Source organism: Phytophthora parasitica (genome assembly GCF_000247585.1).
Source record: "Phytophthora parasitica INRA-310 unplaced genomic scaffold supercont2.38, whole genome shotgun sequence".
NCBI classification, from domain to species: domain Eukaryota; phylum Oomycota; class Peronosporomycetes; order Peronosporales; family Peronosporaceae; genus Phytophthora; species Phytophthora nicotianae.
In genome coordinates, this window is record NW_008649024.1 from 47,988 (window position 1) to 49,466 (window position 1,479).

The 1,479-nt window shown below is 50.9% G+C and overlaps 2 protein-coding genes across 2 annotated transcripts in view; one reads left to right on the forward strand and one right to left on the reverse strand.

Moving 5' to 3' along the window:
* PPTG_23421 (hypothetical protein) overlaps nucleotides 1-382 on the reverse strand; it is a gene marked incomplete at both ends in the record, with an annotated part of 897 nt that extends 515 nt beyond the window's left edge. Inside the window, 2 exons of the mRNA XM_008910554.1 lie at nucleotides 39-128; nucleotides 366-382. Coding sequence (XP_008908802.1) covers nucleotides 39-128; nucleotides 366-382 — 107 coding nt within the window. The remainder of the gene's footprint in view (nucleotides 1-38; nucleotides 129-365) is intronic.
* Nucleotides 383-894: 512 nt separating this feature from the next.
* Nucleotides 895-1,069, forward strand: PPTG_23422 (hypothetical protein; the record flags this gene model as incomplete). The annotated part of the gene is made up of 2 exons (XM_008910555.1): nucleotides 895-910; nucleotides 969-1,069. The coding sequence occupies 2 exons, from the start codon at nucleotides 895-897 to the stop codon at nucleotides 1,067-1,069; spliced, it is 117 nt and encodes a 38-aa protein (XP_008908803.1).
* Nucleotides 1,070-1,479: the final 410 nt, after the last annotated feature.

Genomic DNA, 1,479 nt, shown 5'->3' on the forward strand with positions numbered 1-1,479 from the left:
CCAGAGCCCACCAACATCGTCACTACAGTCTCAGTTACTGTGCGAATACTTCGCTCAGCGACACCGTTTTGAAACGAGGTGTAGGAGTCGTGTGCTGCGACAAGATGCCTTGAGTTCGGGCAAGCTTCCTGAAATCCTTGTTAATGAATTCAAATCTACCGTTGGTTCGTAGTTCCTTCAGGGACGTCGCTGAAACAGCAGCTTGTCTCTCAATCATAGCGAGGAATCATTTTACCATTGCAATGGTCTCAATTTTTCGTCTCGGCCCATACGTTTGCGCGAAGTCCGCAGACCAAATGGAAGACGCTTAGGTATTGGCTGGTTCAAGAATGGTCAGCGAGTATCAGGCTGTTCATCTTCCTTACGGGTTCAGCGCGCCCATCGCTTAAAACTTATCGGGTTGGTTTCGCTTACGCTACCTTTTAGGAAGCTGAAACGCCCTCATTGCCAAGTTCCGTTCGAATCTGACGAACCAAGAGATAACACCCCGAATTTACTCGGAGGGTAAACGCGCCTCGGAAGCGTATCAAGAGTATGAAGACATGCTGATGCAAATGGCGGATGGTCTTTCAGGTGGCCCACTTCACCAATGCACATCGCGCACTGAGTACTTTCCTGCGATTGGCATGACCACAAAGGAAATACATCGTACAAGCTCGCGCTCCCAGTAAATTGGGTACACCTACGGAGGTATTGAATGACGCGGTTTGGTGACGCTTGAATGACTACAAGAGGCGGAAACTAACGGACGGCTCACGTGCGCCGAGAGGGGACGCTTAAGCAATACCGACAGATGCTTCGTTCAAGATACTAAGATTTCATGCCAAGCCTTCTCGAGCAAAGATAATCTGACCGTTCTTGAGCGCAAACGCAACTCAGCAAATGCACCTCGTCATGGAGACGTGGTTTGGTTTATCTGCAGGAAGGAGGAACATACTCCCAGTATCATCGTCAACACCTCCGTGCAGAGAAGGCTGAAACGAGGGACTCACGAGCTCAAAGCAACGTGGCCAAAGCTGAAGATACTGTGGGTGTCTCCGCTGACGATTTGGATGAAGACTCGGCTTGAAGGTTGGACGTTAGGTGCTGCCCGATCTGAGTCGACTCGGGCGCGTCACATCGCCTGACGAGACAACAAAATGGGTTTGAAGTGACGGATGATTGGCTATTCAAGTAGCGGACGGTCGGACCGTGGTCACTCGAGCGATAGAGCTCTCGTTCAGGACAATGCCGAAGTAAGATTGAAAGGAATTCGTGGTGAATGGCATCTACTCCGTACCTGAATTGCCGCACACACTGCTGTCCGTGTCGGCTGTGTGGCGCGATGGACATACGGTGAGCTTTGGGCCCTTCAGCTACACTGTATTTTCAGGACGACGAAGCCCGGCGAACTGCATTGCGCCCCTCGAAAGGGGCATATATTCTATGGTAATGACCGATCTTGGAGGTGTCAATACGGACATTGCTCACGGATTGAGC